Here is a 20,503-nt window from a genome sequence, read left to right on the forward strand (position 1 = left end):
AACAAAAAGATGCATGCAGTGAGGACACTAGTTTTAAATCTTCTTGTTAAACTTATTTTAGGGCCATGTTGCATGTCAATTTTGCACCAGTTCTGGGCAGTATGCATATGTAAAAACAAAATCTCCATGATACTGATTTCCTTTTCAAAAAGTTAGAATTATTTTTTTCAAGGCTGTCATATTTCCTTTTCTGTGAGCAAAGATATACCATTATAAGGCAATTATTATAACTTCATACAGCAATTAACCTTTACCTTGATACGGTAATTAACATTTACATAAATATGGTAGCAGCAGGGAAGTTTAACAGACCAGCCGTTCCAAACAAAATAAACCTTCCTACGAGAACTTTCTCCGTAGAAGCCTCAGATTTCACTTTTGCGGCTTTCTACGGAAATTAATTTGCGTAAATCTCCCGCCGAGTGCAATTTTTGTGTGCATTCGGGCAAGGAAAAAAGGAAGATTTTTCTGGGGGGGTCTGGGGATATTTTTTTGTGTTAATGGATTATTGCAAAGTTGGGCTGCTTTTTCATGAATAAATTTGATCGAGACCGATTCGATACCTACTGCGTGGATCATGAAGATTGATCGTGATAAACCCGTGCGGTGTTGCCTGAGCGCGGCTGAAGAAATTTTTTAATTTGTTTATGTCCATGTCACCGTTACACCAGGTCTGATGAATATTTCTCAACGTGTGCGTGTCTACGCCATTGAACACCGATAAAATATTGCAATTGTCCCTAATCACCTTTGGAATTTGCGTATATCTTTGTGTCACGTAAATCACATCGGTGTTCTTGTGTCTGCCACGCGAGAATATTCTAGCCGGGTTGGTTTGCTTGTCCAGCATAACATCATCGAATACAACAAGATTATTAACATCGCCGTCCAAATTCTCCACGGATGGAGCTTCATTGATGTCTGTAATAAATTCGATTGTGCCTTCGTCGGTATTGTCGCTAAATTCCTTTAGCACTTGATAACAACGTTGATTGTCAACGGATGGTGCAACCAAATACAATTTGTCCCATTTTAGCCATCGCATGATCAAATTCAGTAACAATTGTGTCTTGCCAGATCCAGATGGACCAATTATTATCATTCTAATCGAATTCGGTAATATCGTGTTATGTTTTACCTGCTCGCGTCGCTTCGTGGCTGAAAAATCAATTACATTCATGTTACTAGAATACATGGATCTATATTGTGTTAAGTGCCGCACGCACACAGCTACGTTAAATCCAACCGAAATCGTTACACGCAATAACAGAAACGCAATTGCAGGAGAATGCAAAGTTTGCAAGACACGCAAGTTTAGATTCGTAAAAAAAAAACTAGAACCGGAGGAGACATTGCCGCCTCCATGAAAAATCTACCTGGGCTGCCCTGGGCGAAATATCCCGGAGAGAAGCATCTACCAGGGTACAATTACTGTGGACCCGGAACGAGGCTCGATATAAGACTCGACGATAATAACCAACCAAAGCAAGGTGAAGATCCGGTAAACGCCATCGATAACGCTTGTTACTACCACGATCTCGCGTATCGCAGCGGGGATTTACAACAAAGGCATCTCGCTGATATCAGGCTAATTCACGCACTAAACGCGATTCCTGACAAAAGTTTCAAAGAAAAATTGGCAACTTGGTTGATAAAAGGCGCAATGAAAGGTAAATTAGTACTCGGCGCTGGTAAATAATAATGGAGCAGATATATTATTCTCCGCGAGGATTCTGGCGAGGAAAATCAGCAATTGCCAAACTCGCTAAAGCCGCTAAAGTAAAACATTCCACCGCTGAATCGTGGTTATCGAAACAGGCAATTTGGCAAATATATCTTCCTCCACCTAAGAAAATACCATATGCAAGTTTCACCGTCAGTGTCCCTAATGAGGTCCATCAGGCTGATCTTATGTTTCTTCCTTACGATACCGTCGACGGAGTCACATATAAATATGTCCTGACAGTCGTTGATATCGCTAGCAGGTATAAAGAAGCCGAGCCATTATCGAATAAAACAGCAACGGAGATCGCTAAGGCGTTTAGCGAAATTTATTCACGATCCCCGTTGACATGGCCAAATCTTCTTCAGGTTGATCCAGGTCGAGAATTTCTTGGCGCGGTTACTTCACTGATGAAAAAGAATAATGTTAAAATCCGTCGCGGTATTGTAGGTGTTCATCACAATCAAGCTATCGTCGAAAGATTCAATAAAACGCTTGCAGAATGATTATTCGGATACCAGTACGCGCGTGAATTTATTCAGAATAATCGATCTCACGATTGGGTATCAAGATTGCCTCATGTAATCAACGCGTTAAATAACGAAGTAACTCGAACAATAGCAATGAAACCTGCAATTGCAATTACAAAATCGAATATACCTTTGAAGCGAGATTCCACAATTCAACCTGTACTAGGTAGTGTCACAGTCAGGTATTTGTATAAGGAAGGCGAGGCCGAGGGAGGCAGAAAAAGAGCAACCGACCCAACCTGGAGCGTTACAACACATAAAATATCAGCCGTAACAAGATCGTCAGGAAGACCAGCGATTTATATTCTAGATTCGTTAGCGCCACAACGCGGATTTACCAAAGAAGAATTACAAATAGTACCCGAAGATACTCAACTACCGCCAGCATCACTGATGTAATTTACTCGAATTCGTCCTAGTTGGGATAATTTTCTTACTCTCGACACGGCTAAATATACCAAATTTGACCAAGATATTCTGTCATCGACGATCCAAACTTGACCATCTACGGTCAATCCCTGCGACAAGTGTATCGTTGTTGCGTATCCTAGTTTCCACGGTGATTTTTCTGCATTTATCGCGTCATTGACAAGATTAATATCAACGAAGATAATATCGTTCAAGACCAAAATCTTTTCCTTTCCACATGGCAAAATAATATTAATATTTTGTTTCCTAGTATTGGCGGGCCTGTAGCACAATGGTACCTGCAGCGTTGGAAATTTTTCGCAATGCAGCTTGAATAACATTTCCTGAATAATATCACGAATAATTTTTCTACTAGCAATGATCAAATGATCGGGACGCCACAAATTTAGAAAGTCTCGTCGATTATTTTTCTCATTACGTCACACTGAATCTTATTCGGTTGTAGTCGAATCAATTTCTTAAATTCAGTCAGTAAAATATCAGTCGATCTATAATCAGCGTCGATTTCCTCGTAATAATCAACAAAGTTTCTGAGCCATTCGTGAGGAGATTCACCATCGATAGGATCAGGTTGGCCGTGATCCCCGCACATTATCACAGCGGTATTTTTCCCTTCCAGCCAAGCTAATATCGATTTTAAAATATCTAGATTCACCGTGCAAATTTCGTCAAATATTATAATCTTGTTGATGTATTTGTTTCCCATACGAGCCGAATCCCATGATCCTCCACTGTATTTGAAATAACTGTGATACGTGCAAGAATTAACTCCGCGCTGCTTTATTTCTCGCGCTAATCTATGTGTCGGAGTCAACACAATCATGTCAGAATTTGCAAATAAATTTATTGCTCGCGTTGTTTTACCGCTACCGCAAGGTCCATTTAGGTAAACGAATTTACTGCATGAAATTGGGTCAAATGCAGATGCGGCAGCCGAAGATTCTTCAAATTTATCTCGATGAAATTTATCACAATCTTCAACATCGGCATCTTCGCAATAATCTAGAATATCTTCGTTTTTTATCCTCCAAGTTCCCCATGAGCTACCATCGGTGATTAAATTTTCCAGCCTGTATTGGTATTTTTTATCGATATAAAATGAATCCGTCGCGACTCTTACCGCGATATCAGAAAATTTATTTATCATCGAGAGTAAATTTATACTTACATAAGCGAGCATCGATGATCGTAAATGCGTATATTGCGCTGATTCTCCGTCAAGGTAGCTAATTACGGTACCTAACTTTGCTCCATCAATGATAATATTCTCTCTGTTGCAAAATATTCCTCGTGATACCGTATCGGCGATTATAAAATCCATCTCGGCGTCGTTGATAAATAATCTAGCGTGCCGGTGTTTATGATCAGCAGATCCACCTTGAGTAAATTTACCAATTATTTTTCTTCCTATATCTTTTGCGTTGTCACAGTCCGTCGGCAACCACACATTAGTTTGTTTTCTGTAGGATATAATCGCCTCGCTCACTGTCAACGATACTAACATCGACGAATCCAGCATATATCTCAACAACACCGTAGGAACCCAACGGCGCTGAGATAAATGCCTACCGAACCAAATATAGCAAATTTTATGCAAATTTTCTGCAAACTCGAATGACGTAACACAAGCGAATCCGGTTATGGCAAAATCAGGTAACGGCCCGTTAATCGCTACTCTTGTCATCTCGCTGGTAGGATGGCCGAATTTAGCAAAATAATCTGCACAATCGCCATATCCGAGGAAACTTCCAGGATAACACGCGCTCATGTCAACGGAGATCATATCTTCGAAATAATACTTGGTATTCCACAATCCGCCATGGCCGTATTCGATACAACTAAGTTGAATATCAGCGAGAAATTCGTTCCTTGTAGGTTTCCACGAATTTTTCTCTCTAGCGGCGTGAGCGGCCACAGACGGAACTGTAAAGCAATTCGTTAGTAACTGATCGGGATTCGATGAATATTTTACCGCAAGTTTTTTCATCGACTCGTGTAATATCTCACCCCGGTAAATATCGCCGCATGGCAGGATAAACTGATCGTATCTTTCCTCGCTCGAGAACAACCATATCGATATTGGATCAGATGCGCTTAGTTTTTTGATATATCTGAACATAGCATCGGAATTATCTTTCGCGGCATCTACCGTGGAATTTTCCACGGGATAAAATTTAACAATACGATCCCGCGGAAATATCATCACCGACTGCGACCACGCATGTGAATTGTGATCGACAATCTCGATTGGTGCTCCTCGAGATCTATACGGCGATGAATATAATATTTCTCCCGATAACGTTTTCACGGTAATAGGAAACATAAGTTTCTTGCTCAACGCAGCTACATCATCCACCGATGCACCATCAGCGACAGTCTTTGCCCATGCGTTAATTTTATTCAGCCTCAACTGGGTCAAACCAGATCCACGTCGAGCGTTTTTCATGTGCTCGATGACGCGCTCAGCCACGCAATTTATCATCGGTGATTCTTTCATCGCAGGTAGACTTTTCACATCCGGATTATTATTTAGCCGATAAATTCCATAAACAACTGCACTAGATGGATATGCCCTGGCATAATAAGGACCGTCGATTCCCAATAACAATCCGGGCTTAGAATTTTTATCAAGAATAACATTTTTCTTACCGCCACGCACTGGATCTCGTTTATCACGAATAATCCAAGTATCATCAGGCATTTGTGCGATAAATTTTATTCCAAAGATAAATCGTTCTTCTTTGTGTTCGGTTTTTATGTGCTCGATTATTTTCTTGGCTCGTTCCAGATTCATCGTAGCATCAACAGAGTTCGTTTTCCAAGTCGACCAAGTGTGAATCGCTCTATCATCGAAGAATTCTTTCTTGGCTCGATCAACTTCAGGTATAATATATTCTGCCTCATCAAGATCAAATGCATCCATGATTATATTTTAGACAAATGTTTAAATTATAATAATGCATTGCAAATGGATACTGATCGGTTCAACAAATTTCTGTGATAAATCTTGTAGAGGCAATTATTGCGGCGCTCATATACACGCGATTCGGCGTGGTAGTAAAGGACCACAACGTTGCTTAGTTTGTCAAGTTGGCACGCGAGGAAAAACTCGATTGTGTTTAGCCTGCGGAGGAAAAAATTATCGAGAATTGCGTCGGTATTATGAAAAAAGATCCTCGTCGGTTATAACATGTGAAGAAGATTATATTAATCGATTCAAGGCAAATAACGGTTTAGACATATAATTATTATATATGAATCCAAAATCAGCAACTCCAGAAACAACAATGACATGCGAGTTTAAATCTCATCCAACGATCGAGGGATACGAGGCGTCATCGGATGGTATCGTTAGAAATATTAGAACAAAGAATCGGGTCGGTAAGGTTTGTAATTCAGGTTATCTTGTTTTTACCATCAACAAAAACAAAAAACGAAGATGCGCAAGTTATTTTTGTCATAAGTTTGTATTCGAATGTTTCAACGGACCAATAGAAATCGGTCTCGTTATCGATCATATCGATGGAAATAAACTTAACAACAAACTATCTAACCTTCGAGAAGTAACTCAAAGTGAAAATTGCAGATCCGGCAATGCCGGTGGCGTACGGCGACCATCTAAGGCGGTTAAATCGGTAAATCGAGAAACAGGCGAGGAACTTGCATTTACATCGATAAACGCCGCTGCAAAATATTTTAGTATTAATCCAGCATCGGTGCAACGTGCGACAGAAAAAATAATCAACACGACATTCTCATATCTATTTGGCGAGTGGATCGAATTTTACTATATTCCGATAATATCTGATTAAAAATCTCAATATTTTCTAAAAATTAATTAAATATTACAAATTTGTATAATGAACGAGGATAATATAAACAACATCATCGAAGCCATCGAGGATCTGAAAAACAAAAACATAAATTTATCCTCAGATTTGGACGCGGGTAAAATCCGGTCCGAATTTGAGACGATTGTTCAAGGGAAGCTCGAATACAGATACACGCTACCGTCAGAATACAAATTCATAAAGAAAATCCAGATTGCCATGTACCAATCGCTTGCGACTGTCAGCGATGATCAAATCGAGGATTTTGTTAAATTATCGAAGCTGGTAGAAAAAGTTAGATCGAGATTATCCGACAAGTATGAGTCGAGAAAAATTACCAGCTCGCGTGTCAGGCAGCTAAAAAAGCTGGTCGATGAAAGCAGAATCAAGGAATCCTCGATTTCTGATTTTAGAGTCAAAGACTCTAGAGTCAAGGAATCCTCGATTTCTGATTCTAGAATTGGAATTGGAATCGAAGATTCTAAAGATTCTAAAGAATCTGAAGATTCTGAAGATTTCAGATATTATCAGAATTGGAATCGAAGATTTTGAAGATTCTGAAGATTTTATCATAAAAAAAAACAAAAATTTCTGATTTTATTATTTTTTTTTATTATTTTACTGAAATTGTGCAATTTTCTTAATTTTGACAGGTATTTACCCCAGCAGATTCACGAAATTATATAAATTGCACAATTTGACGGGTATTTACCCCAGCAGATTCACGAAATTATATAAATTACTCGATTTGACGGGTATTTACCCCATAAAAAACATAAAATTACGCAAATTTCTTAATTTTTCTGATTTTTATTAATTTTTTTTATTATTTACCGAAATAATTTATTTATTGAAATTGTGCAATTTTCTTAATTTTGACGGGTATTTACCCCAACAAAAACATAAAATTATATAAATTACTCAATTTGACGGGTATTTACCCCAACGGATTTACAAAATTATATAAATTACTCAATTTGACGGGTATTTACCCCATCAAAATTAAGAAATTTACTAATTTTGAAAAATTTCCTGGTTTTTATTTATTTTTTTGGCCATTTTTCTTTGGCGGAAAGATCAAAAATCTTCGATTTTCACGATCTCACCAACAAATTGATACTCAGTGTTTCTCCGCGTATATCAAGCAAATGTCCATTTTGATCTGTTAGTTTGAAATTTATCCTCGACAATAATCGATTGTGGCATCGCAGGTAAAACGGATTTACTGGCTCTTTTATTATCAAAAAACCCGGAGATGCGCTAGGTGAAAACGAATATAAGATAAATCCCTGCTGTGCCTGCTCTGACACAGACGAATCCACGTTGTAGCTACCTTCGACGACATCCGCGTGAAGATAAATCGCGATAACCTCCGTTATGTTAACGATACCCGGCAAAATATGCCGCCCTTGCCCGGCAGGATCATTATTATGTTTGAGAATCGATTCTGATTGTATTTTTTTAGTCCACGCGGCATGTAATTTCGGAAATAAATCATCGATGGTATCAGTGACGGATTTTCTCATTTCATCAACATCATAATCGGGAAATTTGAAATTTGGTAGCGTTTCCTCGGTTAATCCAAATACTCTCATGAATTTTTGTTTTTCTCCTGAATTTCTGATCAACTCGAATTTGCTAATAGGAAGAACATAATCGGCAATTGATATATCGTCGATTATCGCCCGAATGAACATACCGTGATAATATTCAACATCATTCGCGAGTTGATTTAAAATCTTCACGCATTCGATAATTTCGCTACATGAACCTGATTTATTTAAGATGCATTCATGAAAGGATTCCCGCAATAAATTTAATTGTAATTTATGTTCTTGAATAAATTCGTCGAGGGTTCTTCTTATCAAGATACCGTCTATGGGGGCTATTATCCTGTTAATATTGGTAGCGTCGAAGATTTTCACACCGGGGGGAATTTTAGGAAGAGGCAACCACGAGAGAATTCTTTCGTCCCTAAAAGTAAAAGCGAACATTACCAGGTTAAATTTGTAGCTGTTCATGAGATTGATGGCATTGTGGATCAGAGGCTTGTGTTTGATATTTCCGTACCATCCTTCGTCGGTGGTAAAATCTGATTTTTTTGGCTCCGGTTGCTCTGGAGGAGCTTCTTCGTGCCAACCTGGAATAATAAAATCAGATTTGTCTGGTTTTGCCAGAGGTGCAATTTTGGGCCAACCTAGAACTGTCCTAATCGATGACTGGTAAATATCAACGATATATGGCGATTTTACTTCGATTATCGACGACAACGTTGGATCGTGCGAGGATATTTTTATTCCTGGAGTAGCATCGCCAGTTATATTCGATATTCTACTGGTAAGTTCCTTATCTAGTTGCTCAATTTCGTAACTGCCTGTTGGTATGCCAACGACTATCCAATCGGGAGTTCCATCGGGGCGGTTTTTATTGGCAAAAACAAGCGAATTATTTGATGATAATCTACCAAATGATTTCGACCTAACATTGGGCCAGCTGTTATAGACGCGTAATTGTGACAGCGCAATTTCCTTGATGCTAATTGGTATTGGAAAATCGATACTAAATTCTGGCCTGGTTGAGCTTGCCGATATCAGCGTTGTTATCGGCGGTGTCGTGTTTGTCACGATTTGAGTTAGTTCAGACATTATTGATATTCATTTGTTCAATCTCGGAGTAGATATTTATCATTGCTGAAAATTCTAGATCGGATATAACGCCATCGTTGAGATTCTCAGAAAGCAACGACGATAATTTCGAATACGCCTCGTTGACCTGGGATAATTTACTCGTGTACAGAGACAATTTTTCATTCAAGCATGATGATATTTTTTTTGCGATGATATTGAGAACACCAGCGATTGTCGTTGTCGATGATATTATTATCGTTGCAACGATCGGCGCGATTGTTGTTACCGCGGATAAGATTATTCCTGCACCAGCGACTATTGCACTTACCGCGTACACAGCAACATCGATGGCAATTAATCTGCGTTGATATTTTTTTAATTTTACCTGATACTCGTCGAGGAGTTTTTTTAGCGAATCCTGCCATGAACGCGCCTGATTGTAACGGTAATCCGATGCGGTCATTTATTAGTTAGTTTATCTAACCAATTGGATATATTCCGGATAAATATTCGAAAATTGCTTGACAATCAACAAACATCATGGTTCTAACTTGTGGTTCTAGCATAAAGGTTTTTGTTATATTTTTAAATATAGTCATAACAAAAAACCCAGGACCAAATTCACGAAAATCATAACCATCGTCTATTATTACATTGAATTTTATCGCTCCGGTGATATATACTCGATATACGCCAGTAATTGGCGAGGTAAAGCTAAATGTGTTATTCTCAGGTGTCCACTCAATATCTTGTATTTTTACCACAAATGGCACATTGCAGGGAAGATTTTCTGTTTCTACCTCCGCTGGTATATTAATACGCGCTAATCTTCCAAGATTCATTGACGATATTTTTGTGTTAATATCGCTAATTTTTGTAGTTGCGTCGAGAAGTTTCGTGTTTAAATCTCGAATTTCTCCGCCGTACACTGATGTATCGAATTTTTGACGCGTTAATTCACGTACCACGTTAATTTCATCGTTAATTTTTTTTATTTTCTCGCTAAGATCGTCGTGTAATGTTTTATCGACCTTTTGACGCGCCAATTCACGTACCACGTTAATATCAGCGAGAATTTTAGTAATTTCATCATTGATTTTTTTTGTTTTCTCGCTGAGATCATCGTATGATGTTTTATCGCTTTTCTGACTCATTACGATATTTATTTCGGTAATATCGGCGAGAATATTAGTAATATCCTCGTTGATTTTTCTCACTTTATCGCTAAGATCGTCATGCGATGCTTGATCGGCTTTTTTCTTTGCTAGTTCGTTTGCGGCGGAGGAAGTATCGCTGGATGTTTTTATATCATCCTCAAATTTTTTGCTAAATTTAGCTAAGGCATCGTCGAGTTTTTTAAGGTCGTTATTTAGCCTGTTAAGTCTTTTTGTCACTCTGTCCTGAAGATCGTCGTATAATGTTTTATCGGCCTTCAGAAGCAACGTTGCTGATAACTCGTTGTCCTTTTTTTCCACATCCGCGATATTAGCCTTCAGGGGTAACTTCGCTATAATATCGGCGATATCAGCGATGGATTTTGATACCGAATCTGACAGGCTAGTAAATTGATTAATGCGATCGTTATATTCGTCTCGCTTGATTATATCAGTTATTTTCACGTTGCTTGTTTGTAATCTTCCTTCGCGGCTCTGAAAAACAGCAACTTCGCCAGGATCCACTTCTGACAGCGATAGAAGATTATTAATATCACTCTTGGTTGCAAATTTTGATAGATCGACGTCGGCTACTTCCTTCTTCCTGTAGAGGAATCTACCGTAAATATCAACCATGATATTTATCTACGGCATATTCAAATACAATTTTATGATACGGACTTGATGATTTTGAAATTGCGTCGAGAACGTTAATTGATTCAGGACCGCATATCGGTGGATCCATTAACGTCTGCGTCAGAAGTGTCGAATACCAAGTTGGAATATTTAACTTTGACACGTAATTGACGAATTCTTTTGGTGGAGCTAATCCGTAGAAGTCAAAATAAACAACTTCGCGAGGATTAATCGCGTAGGCGACCCAGTGTGTGCCAGGGCCGGTATTTGAATCGAGATTTATTATTCCTGTCTCGGTGGGGTTTGGTTTTTCTGGTAGTTGATCCCGCATAAATACGCCTCTGAAAAATTTTATTTTTTTATTCTTTGCTTCGTTGAATAAATCTAAATTTGAGGCTGGTAGGCTAATTTCAGACCGGATCCGTACGGGGGTCGTCTTAGATAAAGGCCGGATCCGTACATGGGAGGTCGTCTTAGATAGAGGCCGCTTCCCTTTTTTTTACCGTATCGCCCTCCCATTACTTTATGCGCTAATTTAGCACCTGCGGCTCCAACCGCACCTAACCCTAACGCTTTTGCGCCTGCTATTAACGCGGGAATAGCGGCTAGTAGAGGGAAAAATCCACCCGTTTTGACCATGTCTCTGATGGCACCTATACTAAGATTCACATGAACGCCGGAATTCGCTGATTTTGCTTTGGTGAATCGTTCACGTTGATTTTTAGTTAGCGACAGTTTGTTAGGACCGCCCTGAATTTGATTATTTTTTAGGGTTAATTTCGTACCGCATCGCTTTGCTGTTGCTGTTTGGAGTTTTTTCATCTGACCCGGGTCAGAGTTACGCTGACGTGTTCGTATGGCATATTAATAATCGCTTAATCTAAATTTAGAAATCTTAAAATCTTCGATTTTAAAGTTACATTTTCTCGACAGGAGCGTCGATGATTCTCATTCTGCCACTGATACCTTCCAAGATCATTGTTCTATCGCTGAGAATCACCGCGACTGCTTTATATAAATTAGTTCCCGTGAGAATTCTGGCTTTGAAATGGATATCAACGACAGATTGCTTTACCAAATCGAGATGTTCCAGGGAAAAGTAATAGATAGGATAAAGTTTATTAAAATCTAGCTGTGATATTTGCAATCCGGTATCGATATTTTGATCGCGACCCACGAAACTTAACAAACGGTGATACGCGCAAGCTGTCGAATAGTTGGGAAAATCAATCGCTATTTCCTCTGATGGTTCTTGTTGGCCATTTACTCTCAGAGAGACATTTGTTGCGTTGATATTATCAAATATCATGTGGCTGCGTATTTGATCATATCTTCGCATGTTCAAAAAAGCGATAAAGATATGCCTAGGCGCAGAGGTACCTTGCTGCGATGCAATATGCCATGTAAAATCACCATCAATATCGGTATTTGTGGAATCTGTTGTTGTTGTCAGCCATGACATGATAGATTTACCGCCTTGGTTCATAAACGACAATAATTTTTCTTCTTCGATCATTGATGGAGTTATCGCTGGCATCCACAGGGTAAATTTGAGTAACTTTACCTGACCGCTATTATTCACGGCATCATTGGCATGTCGCAAACCAGTAGCGGGATCAATAGTAAATTCTCGCCAGATAGCATCGTCGCTATTCCCTTTTCTGACAAATGTTACGGTGTGTTTTGCTCCGTAGATAATTTTCCTGAAATGTCTGCAAAATCCAAATATATGGGATAGCGGAATAGCACAAGAGAATCTTCTACGATCTGTTATTAGCATAGATTTTCGCGTGGTAAATCCAATGTTGTAATTATTATTGGATTTAATAATCATATCTTCGATACCGGCGGGAACAGCAGGAGTGGCGCGATCAACCGGCCTTCTGAATTCAAACGGATCACTTTCGGGATGATCGGAATTATCTTTGGCAAACATCATACCGGGACCAGCTGATCTGGTAAAATCATCCGAGTATCTAGCTAGGCCTATTATCGTTGTTGCTAAGTCAACATCATTGGTAATTGACTCAATTTCTCTTCCGTCGATCATATAAGTGGCGCTCTTGAATAACGCCATGATGCCGTTGTTGACAAATCCGACCTTAAAATCTGCTCCATAGGCGGTATTATCCGCTTTAATAACTTCCCCGGTAACTTCGATATATGCCTCAGATGGGAGAAAATATCTTGTTGTATCGTGGACTTGAATTTCCAAGTGATTTCCAGTATTTGGTGTCACTGCGTCGTATGAGAAATACTGGAAATCTCGCACGGATGTGTCTCTGCCTACAGGCTCGTCCATGTCGAACACTTCATTTGACACTTGTGCGAACATTTATTAATAAGAATTTCATCTAAAACGAAGACCACTGCCTGAAATGAAGCTTGTATTTGCGACTTCCTGTGCTAGATTTGCGTTAGCAACTTCCTGCGCTAGATCATTTATTTTTTTATTTGCCGCGTCGTTTATAGCTTTACTGATTTCGGGGGGCATTTCGCTGGTGCTAGGTAATTTGACAGGCTGGTTTTTTTTACGCATTAAATTTGATATTTTGCTTTTGACAGCATCGAAGCCCTTAGTGGCCAAATTACCAATACCAGAGATGACAGTCTCGCCGATCTTTCCTATTGCTTTTGATGCGATTTGCTTAGCTGCGGGTCCTACTTTAGGGACTACCCGCGTGACGAAACTTTTAACGATATCTCCGAGTCCATTGCCGTGAATATATTTATATACAGGCAATCGAGAGTTAACTATGCGGACCTGTCTGGGTCTGCGCAGATGTTTGTGAACAATCATGTTATTTCAATTGTGTTGTTTTAATCGATGAGTTCGTCAACGAGTTCCTTGTAAATGTAAGAGTCGATGACACCACCGCGGAATAATCGCTGACAAATATCTGATGCCTCGTTGATTATTTCACGAGAGTTATTTCCGGCTCGTTTTCCTCCGATTAATACTTCGAGGCGAGACACGTCGTTGACAACGCTGTCAGGGCAAACGGTATATCCGCTTCCTGTCTTTGGTTCTGGAGATGACGATGGCAATGGATGAGGGGAGGAGCGAAAAGACTGACCTTCGCTACCTTGATAATAAGGTGGTATATTATAACCTAAATCATGAAGATCGCGGATTGCTTCCGATGTGGTCATACTACGAGGTTCTGGTACCGGGCTTCTTGCCGCTTTTATTTCTTTGTATTCATTAATCTCCTTTAAAAATTTTAAAAATTCGTGATCGTAATAATCTATCGGTTTTCTTAAACTACCAAAATAAATTATCGCCGGCCAATCCCCCCTTCTGACTATATCAACAAATTGTTCTCGCAAAAATAAACTTCTATTTTCCGGAGAATCATCTGTAGCGATAGATAATCTTGAAAATTTATTTTTGAGAATTTTTATGTTGTCTTCCTTCAAATAAGTATCAGCGGGTAAAGTACGATCAATTGATCCTGAACGAGGTACAATTTTTTTCTCACCCTTGTCCGCAAGTGGCTCATAGTAGCTTGGTTGAATTATTGGTTCCTGGTCGCTCTTATCCTGTTTCTTTGGTTTTTTCTTTTTTTCCTGAGGTCGACATCTTTCTTTTGGTCTGGCTCCTAATTCCTGTGGTTGAAATTCTTCTCCCAATCCCTGTGGTTGAATATCTTCCTCCTGTGGTTGAATATCTTCTTTTAATTTTGCTTTTCCCTTCCGTGTTTTAGCTTTTTCTTCCTTCTCCTGTTGTCTTCTTTCTTTCGCTTGTTGTTTTTCTTCCTTTGCTCGTTGCTTTTCTTCTTTCGCTTGTTGCACATTAAAATTATGAGTATCCTTTGCGGCTGCTAAAAATCTTCTGTAATATGGATCCGTTTCTCTCACCTGTGGTTTTCCCGTGTAAACTTTATATAACATATTATACCAATTTTTACGGTTTGTGTATCTTCCTTTTCCTTCATCAGTCAGATATTTTCCTCGACCATCAAAATAATTTTCCGCAAATTGACCAAATTGATCTATATTACTATACAGCGTAGAGAGCGGTTGTGATATTATTTCCCATCCCACATCGGTGAAATTTTCTCTTAAATTCTCGATATTAAACTTCCTCCCCCCTGCTCCGGGTTTTCCTACTCCGGGCTTTCCTACTCCAGGTTTTCCTTTACTTATTTTATAAGCAATTGCAGGTTGCTTGCGTTGTTGTGCTAGTATTGCTAATCGCTCCGGTAATATTCGTGATTGTTCCTCGATACCTTTCAACATGGGAAAAATTCCACTTTTCATGATATCCTTGTCTCTTTTCTCACCATATACGACTCGCTCGGTTGTTTCGGTAACTGGTTTTAACCATTTTGACGATACCTCGGCAATTCCGAATTCTGTGTCTTTGTGTGCTCGGACATTTTTCTTATATAATTGTTTTGCCGGGATAAGTTTCTTTAGTGACGCTAATTGCTCTCGTGCTAATCTGGCAGAATGAGGCTCTCCAACTGTACTAGTTTTCTGACTCATATTATTTTCAAGTATATTATTTTAATGCGACGTAAAATTGGCCAAAGCAGCCCAACTTTGCAATAATCCATTAACACAAAAAAATATCCCAAGACCCCCCCAGAAAAATCTTCCTTTTTTCCTTGCCCGAATGCACACAAAAATTGCACTCGGCGGGAGATTTACGCAAATTAATTTCCGTAGAAAGCCGCAAAAGTGAAATCTGAGGCTTCTACGGAGAAAGTTCTCGTAGGAAGGTTTATTTTGTTTGGAACGGCTGGTCTGTTAAACTTCCCTGCTGCTATATGGTAATTAACATTTACCTGTGTATGGCAATTAATATTTACCTATGTGTGGCAATTAATGTATACATTTGCATGGTAAATAACATTTATCTTTGTATGGCAATTAACATTTACCTGTGTATGGCATTTAGCATTTATGCAATGTTTTGTATTTTTCATACCCATAATAACATTATAAATTTAGCAACTTTTTTCTAAAAAGTGGATTTTCAAATAGTAAAAAATCTGCAATAATGTAACAAACAGAATATTCCCCATTTACCATGTCTGTGTTATATAACACACATCAAACTGCAAATTGTAGATCAAGGTTTGTAAACCCATTATGAGATGGTGGACTAGGGTCTATGCTGTTTGAAGTTAGATTTTATTTATGCAGTAATTTGTGACTAATATTTAGATTTCAGCTTACATATTTTTTATTTGTGATTTGGTTGTACTTTGCTCCAGGGGGCAGGTGGATGAACAGCATGGCCTCATATGCATCTTCTCCACGATTCTCAATTAAAACAAGGATGTCCAGCTTCTCTAGCTCTCCAAGAATGTGAGAATCCGAGACCCTGCATTGAGAACAAAATCAGGAATGTGAGAATCAGACACCCTGCATTGAGAACAAAATAAGGAATATGAAATAGATAAAAGGCCAACTCAGTATCTCTCTCAAACCACCTCACTCCCACCCCCACCCACAGGCTTGGGGATATTTAATAGGTCTTATGCACCCTCCTGTATAATGTAAAAGGTAACAAACAGAGAAAGGAACCATGGTGGCCTCATAAGGTGACTAATGGAGGCAGGAACCATGGTGGCTTGGCAAGTTGACTCATGGAGGCAGGAACCATGGTGGCTTCGTAAATTGACTAATGGAGGCAGGAACCATGGTGGCTTGGGAAGCTGACTAATGGAGACAGGAACCATGGTGGCTTGCTAAGTTGACTAATGGAGGCAGGGACCATGGTGGCTTGGTAAGTGAACTAATGGAGGCAGGAACCATGGTAGCTTGGTAACTTTACTAATGAAGGCAGGAACCATGGTGGCTTGGTAAGTTGACTAATGAAGACAGAAACCATGGTGGCTTGCTAAGTTAACTAACGGATGCAGGAACCATGGTAGCTTGGTAAGTTGACTAATGGAGGCAGGAACCATGGTAGCTTGGTAAGTTGACTAATGGAGACCAGAACCATGGTAGATTGGTAAGTTGACTAATGGAGGCAGGAACCATGGTGGCTTGCCAAGTTAACTAATGGATGCAGGAATCATGGTAGCTTGGTAAGTTGACTAATGGAGACAGGAACCATGGTGGTTTAGTAAGGTGATTAATGGAGGCAGGAACCACCATGACATGGTAAGTTGACTAATGGAGGCAGGAACCACAGTGGCATGGTAAGATGGTTAATGGAAGCAGTGATCATGGTGACCAAACCAAACCTATATCAATCATTAAGATCTGGGAAATTTTAAAGGTCACTGATTTCTGGGTATGTGTGAATTATTAGATATTCTCTAAGTCCATAAAAACTGCAAACAGATGCTTCTACTGTTAGATGAATGTTATGATATAACATATAAAATTTCAAATAATATAGTTCTCTGTCATTATAAGTTAATGGATATAACATGGTACCACAATGGACCCAATGACCAAAGTCACACCAATGTGTAACATTATCAGTTGAAAGAAAAAAATGTGAAGCTAAGTGTTTTTATCTTTAGTTCTTTTCAAAACGCTATTATTTATTTTTTTAAAAACTGATCATTCCCAATATGCTGTAGTTCAGTATATAATGCTGTTATTGATATATTGCAGCTTGGTTCATAATGCTGTTCCCACTAAAACATGATTTCGTACATAACACTGTCAGTGCAAATTTTAAAAGACACCTGGTGCTACAATACAATAATGACATAATAACTTTTATTTGCCTAAAAGTACATTAGACCATTACACAAACATATATTAAAATTTCTTAACTCATCCATATCAAATTATTTCAATTAACCTGATCTTGCCTCAGGAGCAGATACAATAAGATGCAAGAAAATAAATACCACATGACAAAGCGTTTTAATGATACAGTTGGAATATGACAGAAATCCATCAAAGGGTTTGAGACTTATGATTACAAAAGCTTAGGGTACAAACACATAAAGACCCTTGACATGGACACATATGATGTCAAAATCTGTTGAGCCTCTGCTAAAATGGTCGCATCTTCACAAGACACCAATGCCCCAGACAAGGATTTGGAAAAAGATAAAAACATTTGCTAACATCACATGTTCACTGCAGAACAACAACCTCTTTTGGACTGCATTTCTACATAAAACATTGCATAGAAATCTATATCAGCAACAGGCTAATAAGTTCACAATTGTCCAATTCACAATCCCCTAACTTGTGTACAGTGCATCCAATGCAACAGTAATGCATATTTGGGACAAGACTTGACTCTGAAATGCTAGGACTGGATGCTGCATCACATATTGTGCATTACCCAGGAGTTAAGCCAACCCAGATAGAGAAACTACACATGAAGTATAATAACTATGCTTGCATCAAAATAACATATGATAACCTTACTTATAATGTGGTAATGAACATGGCTGTGTGGCCAAGGAACACAGAGACTACTATCAGTTGGAATGAAGCTCAGTATTCCTATCAATCTGTTCTATATTGGACTCTAATATATATGAAGAAATCTTCACACATTTCTTTTTTTAACTATTATTCTTTAACAAGAAATAAAAAAGGTAAGAACTTGATATTTCTGGCATTTGTTTTGGCAAGAATCATGGCCATCTGACAGTGAGTAAGACTGTCTCTCAACATGCATGATGAGTTTTATGGATCAGGTGTATAGCCCATTGAATCTTCTGATGATGTTCATACAGGTGGACCTTATAGGGGTACCAGGGTACTATACTGTAGCTCTCTTGCAAATGTTATAAAAGTACAACATCTAGATGATCCCAGATTGCTAGAAATTACTATTAAAATTCCTCTTTGCTTTTTGCAAATATCTTTTTATCTTGCGATCTTGTAGAAAATTTAAGGAATTTGTTGATTACTTGGGAAAAATTAATTCTATTGTAATACTCCAAATGTGTATGTACTAGAAAACTGGACTGCTAGTAAGCTTAAATCCACTCCATTTGGAGAAGAACTTCACTTATTTTGTGATGAATATGGTTATATCACATATCAGACTTAAAATTTAAATTAGACAACACAACAAATTTTACTTATATTGGTGAATCACACGTTATAGTCTCTTGGTTGGATCATTGTTTCTCTTCACAATCTGCTCATTCCATAATAAGTGATATGAGAATAATTCACACCCTAGTCGGATCCCACTATCTTCATTCTTTAATGACTATTAATACTAATCTACTTCCTGAATTAGATTCTTCCCCAGTGAACTCTTAAATCTGAAATACAACATCAATTGGCCAGACCTCAATGCTGATGAAAAACTGAATTATACCCAAACATTTGCATTCTTATTAAAAATAGAGATCTCATTCAAGGCCACTTCTACTTATATTTAACTAATTACATTATCTAATGACATTATCCAATGTGCCATAGCTAGAAAAAAAGGAGGTAAATGTCCAGGATCAGATTTTTATATGTGGAACATTTAAAATTTTAGCTACCTGACTTTGTGTCCTTTTCATGGTTTTATTTAACTGCATGTTTGTAAATAACTTTGTTCCTGATGATTTCAAAAAAGGTACAATCACCCTGCTACTGAAAGCAAAATGGGTAACCTGACAGACAATATTAACAACAGACCTATAGCTCTTACAACAATTATTTCAAAAATATTTGAATGCATTATACAGTAAAACCTGTCTTGAGAGACCACTACTATGAGAGACTACCTGTTTTGAGAGACCAAGATCTCTATGCACTGATTATTAATTATAGTGTTATGGCCTGTTATGAGAGACCACCTGTCTTGAGAGACCATTATTTTTTGGCAGAAGAGGTGGTCTTTCAAGACAGGTTCTACTATACTACAATGATGCGAAGTCACAATCTCCAATAATCAGTTTGGTTTCTAAAAGCAGTATTCAACAGATTTATACCTCTGTTTGTTTAAGGAAACTCTCAACTATTATGTAGTAAATGGTAGCCCAGTGTTTGCATGTTTTTTAGATGCTAGTAAGGCATGTGATAGGGTCAATCATTGAACACTCTTAAAAAGTTGCTTGATGTTCAACAAACCATCTGCATACTTCATACTTTCTTTAATTAGTATAGCAAACAGTTGTACTGTGTGTGTTGAGGAAGTGTAATATTCAGCTCAATCCATGTAACCAGTGGGGTGAGGTAGGGAGGTATTCCTTCCCAAATGTTATTTAATATATATATTATATAAACTTTAGTTTTGCAAATGATATGTCATTGATGAGTCCTTCTATCACAGGTTTCATGAAATTATTGTAATGAGGAAAACTCCATAACTTCAATTTTCATTTTGTTATGTAATTTTCATTTCATTAAAGTTTTTATTCTGATTTTAAATGTTTGGTGGCTTTTGCAGTGCCATCTAGCATCTAAGTTTATGGGTCATATGATTCCGCCAGGGTAAATAGACATGCCAACTGTGGCTGCTACATTGGTGTGTTAGTAAGCAGTATAGTGTGATAACGTTCCTTTGCCAGTGAAGCAGTATAGCCACCCTGCAAGAGCAAGCATATTTGGTCGTATTGCACTGGACAGGAGAAGGCCAGGCCAGGGAATTGAAAAAAAGTAGACCAAAAGCCCAGTGCTACAAGGCTCATCC

General features: G+C 38.4%; 1 protein-coding gene across 3 annotated transcripts in view; it reads right to left on the bottom strand.

Moving 5' to 3' along the window:
- The window catches only part of LOC149779392 (integrin alpha-PS2-like), a 305,876-nt gene that overhangs the window by 72,764 nt on the left and 212,609 nt on the right, over positions 1-20,503 (bottom strand). For all 3 annotated transcript variants that reach the window (XR_016415642.1, XM_089940054.1, XM_089940053.1), the window contains exon 22: positions 16,117-16,264. Coding sequence is in view for 2 of the 3 variants with exons in the window: in XM_089940054.1 (XP_089796180.1) it covers positions 16,117-16,264 (148 nt within the window). In the remaining variant the exon portion in view is untranslated. The remainder of the gene's footprint in view (positions 1-16,116; positions 16,265-20,503) is intronic.

The sequence above is a fragment of the Sinohyriopsis cumingii genome, chromosome 17, assembly GCF_028554795.1.
Source record: "Sinohyriopsis cumingii isolate HCF-2022 chromosome 17, ASM2855479v2, whole genome shotgun sequence".
Classification (NCBI taxonomy): Eukaryota; Metazoa; Mollusca; class Bivalvia; order Unionida; family Unionidae; genus Sinohyriopsis; species Sinohyriopsis cumingii.